The sequence below is a fragment of the Octopus bimaculoides genome, chromosome 28 (assembly GCF_001194135.2).
Source record: "Octopus bimaculoides isolate UCB-OBI-ISO-001 chromosome 28, ASM119413v2, whole genome shotgun sequence".
In the NCBI taxonomy this organism is placed as follows: domain Eukaryota; kingdom Metazoa; phylum Mollusca; class Cephalopoda; order Octopoda; family Octopodidae; genus Octopus; species Octopus bimaculoides.
In genome coordinates, this window is record NC_069008.1 from 1,063,071 (window position 1) to 1,066,312 (window position 3,242).

Sequence of the window (3,242 nt, forward strand, 5' to 3'; positions counted from 1 at the left end):
CCTGTAATTCAAAGGGGTCAGCCTTGTCACACTATGTGTCACGCTGAATCTCCCCGAGAACTACGTTAAGGGTACACGTGTCTGTGGAGTGCTCAGCTACTTGCACGTTAATTTCACGAGCAGGCTGTTCCGTTGATCGGATCAACTGGAACCCTCGACGTCGTAAGCGACGGAGTACCAACAGACAGAACAAAGATTATACTGCTGGTAGTGTACCCAATTATTCATACCCAAATGCTGGTTATTGCATGGCAACCTCGCAATTGAGTGTCATATATGGACAGGGGTAAAAAGTGGTTTACTCTTAATTTATACGGCAAATAAGAAAATGGAGAGGATACAAAACGACTTACTTCATCTGGCAGACATTCCAGTGTGTCTATTTATTCCAAAGCATTAGAAAGTATTAGAAGAAAAACATACACATACAGTAACTACGTGTTACACACACGTGTTGATATTATAGAAAAGAGCAAAAGATCCAGAATGGCTGCTGTCCAATGACTGAAACAAGTAAAAGAGTAACACAATTTTCTTTTTCAGGCCAAACTTGCTGAGAATGTGACAAGGGCCATATATAACACAACAGGGGAACAGTACTTAGTGGGAGAAGGATCTCGTGCATTGTGTAAGTTCTGTTCAGGCTTCATTACGTTCTCCCTGTTTTGTGCTCTGTGATATGTCTTAATCTTCTACTTGTTTCAGTCATTAACTGCAGCCATGCTGGGGCGTGACCTTCAAGGGGTCTAATCAAGCGAATGGACTCCAGTACTTATTTCTTTTTAACCCATCAAGAAATGATGGACATCCTCTACTTTCTTGAGCTTCAAGGCTCTCATCCTCACTACAGAATCTCTCAAACCACCTTCATACTGTCTGATCACTAGGAGATCCTTCACCCCATGCTTTGATGATACTGGTGGCTGCCTGGGAAGCATTATGTCCAAGCTTGAATTGAGGAAAAAAACTAAACAATTTTTTTTTTTATGTTTGAAATTAAGGATTTCTACGATTCAAAATAATATTCCAAAAGAAATCAGTAAATATTTATTAAAGAGTACACACCAATTACGAAGCATGTACAATTTCAGCTTGTTGTTGTTGGCACTCCGTCGCTTACGACGTCGAGGGTTCCAGTTGATCCGATCAACGGAACAGCCTGCTCGTGAAATTAACGTGCAAGTGGCTGAGCACTCCACAGACACATGTACCCTTAACGTAGTTCTCGGGGATATTCAGCGTGACACAGAGTGTGACAAGGCTGACCCTTTGAATTACAGGCACAACAGAAACAGGAAGTAAGAGTGAGAGAAAGTTGTGGTGAAAGAGTACAGCAGGGTTCGCCACCATCCCCAGCCGGAGCCTCGTGGAGCTTTAGGTGTTTTCGCTCAATAAACACTCACAACGCCTGGTCTGGGAATCGAAACTGTGATCCTATGACCATGAGTCTACTGCCCTAATCACTGGGCCATTGCGCCTCCACACAATTTCAGCTTAAACACTACAAAAATAACATCTTAAAGTGAATTTGAAAAAATGTCTTTGAAAAATTGGTCAGTATTTTCCAAAAAACCTAAAAGTAATTTTTAGCATGTAAACATTGTTATTTTGTATGTTTATCTTTTTCAGATGAAGCCAGTGGGTGTTCAACGGATTGGGTCAAGAAAGTACTTGGCGTTAAATACTCGTATGCCATTGAAATGCGGCCCACTGACAATGACACGAGGGGCTTCAGCCTTCCAGCCAGTGAGATAGAGCCGACATCCAGGGACATCTTCGTAGCTTTAAAGACATTCGCAAATGGCTTTAAGAGAAATATTTCTTATCTAAGGGACAGTTTGAAGAACTGCAACAACACAGAAGAAGCACAGAAGGAAACAGGCAGAGGATAGACTTAAAAGACAGGAGAGGCGTGGAGACAGCAGGAACTAGACACATACTATATGCATGTAGTATAAAGACAGTTTACCATATATATATATGTGTATATATATATATATATATATATATATATATATATATATATATATATATATATATATATATATATATATATATATATATATATGTGTGTGTGTGTGTGTGTGTGTATGCCTATGTATATATATAACTACATAGTTTCCCAGAATTAACTATTTATTTCAATGAAATCAGGCAAATTAAAAAAAAAATGACAGAATTTTATGATACAAAAACAAATAGATTTATAAATCTTACATCAAGACTTTATTGAAAATTTTCAAAATGTGCTCTGTCTGTTGCCCTGTAAATTTCAAATCCATCCTTAGCATTGTGAACACACATTTTGAAGCACTTCAGGAGTTACCTTCAGTATTGCTAAATGAATGCATTCTCTAAGCTCAGCTATTTTATTCATCCAGCATGGGTACGGACGTGGAGAAAATGATTGCAGCCAAGTTGAAAAACAGATGTCATGGACAGATAAACGGAATCCGACAGGAATGAAAATAAAATTAGAAACAGAAAACATAACATTATATTAAAAAAATTCAAATTGAAAATTTGTACACTTTTAACACATATTAAACATGAATAAAAGTGAGTTTTTGAAAAAACTGTCTGAAATAGATACTTAATTCTGGGACACCCTGTATGTATGTATGTATGTATGTATGTATGTATGTATGTATGTGTGTGTGTGTGTGTATGTATATATGTGTGTATGTATATATATATATATATATATATATATATATATATATATATATATATATATATATATATATATATATTCATGTAAGCATATATATGTGTGTATATATATATGTGTGTGTGTGTGTGTGCATATCATCATCATCGTCGTTTAATGTCCGCTTTCCATGCTAGCATGGGTTGGACGATTTGACTGAGGACTGGTGAAACCAGATGGCTACACCAGGCCCCAATCTGATTTGGCAGAGTTTCTACAGCTGGATGCCCTTCCTAACGCCAACCACTCTGAGAGTGTAGTGGGTGCTTTTACGTGACACCGGCACGAAGACCAGTCAGGTGGTACTGGCAATGGCCATGCTCAAAATGATGTATTTTATGTGCCACCTGCACAGGAGCCAATCCAGCGGTACTGGCAACGATCTCGCTCGAATGTCTTTACACATGCCACCAGCACAAGTGCAGGAAGGCGATGCTGGTAACGATTACGCTCAAATGGTGTATACATATCTATCTATGTATCTGTCTATCTATCTATCTATATATATATATATATATATATATATATATAT

General features: G+C 37.8%; 1 protein-coding gene across 7 annotated transcripts in view; it reads left to right on the forward strand.

Annotated features, from left to right (window-relative positions):
- The window catches only part of LOC106878458 (carboxypeptidase B), a 16,761-nt gene extending 14,184 nt beyond the window's left edge, over nucleotides 1-2,577 (forward strand). The window contains exons 8-10 of one of the 7 annotated variants that reach the window (XR_008266999.1): nucleotides 544-628; nucleotides 1,630-1,949; nucleotides 2,382-2,469. Coding sequence is in view for 4 of the 7 variants with exons in the window: in XM_014927671.2 (XP_014783157.1) it covers nucleotides 544-628; nucleotides 1,630-1,892 (348 nt within the window). In the remaining 3 variants the exon portion in view is untranslated. Of the gene's footprint in view, nucleotides 1-543; nucleotides 629-1,629; nucleotides 1,960-2,381 lie in introns of those variants that run through there. The other 6 variants (XR_008267000.1, XR_008267001.1, XM_052977643.1 and 3 more) reach the window with 6 other exon arrangements.
- The last annotated feature ends 665 nt before the right edge of the window (nucleotides 2,578-3,242 follow it).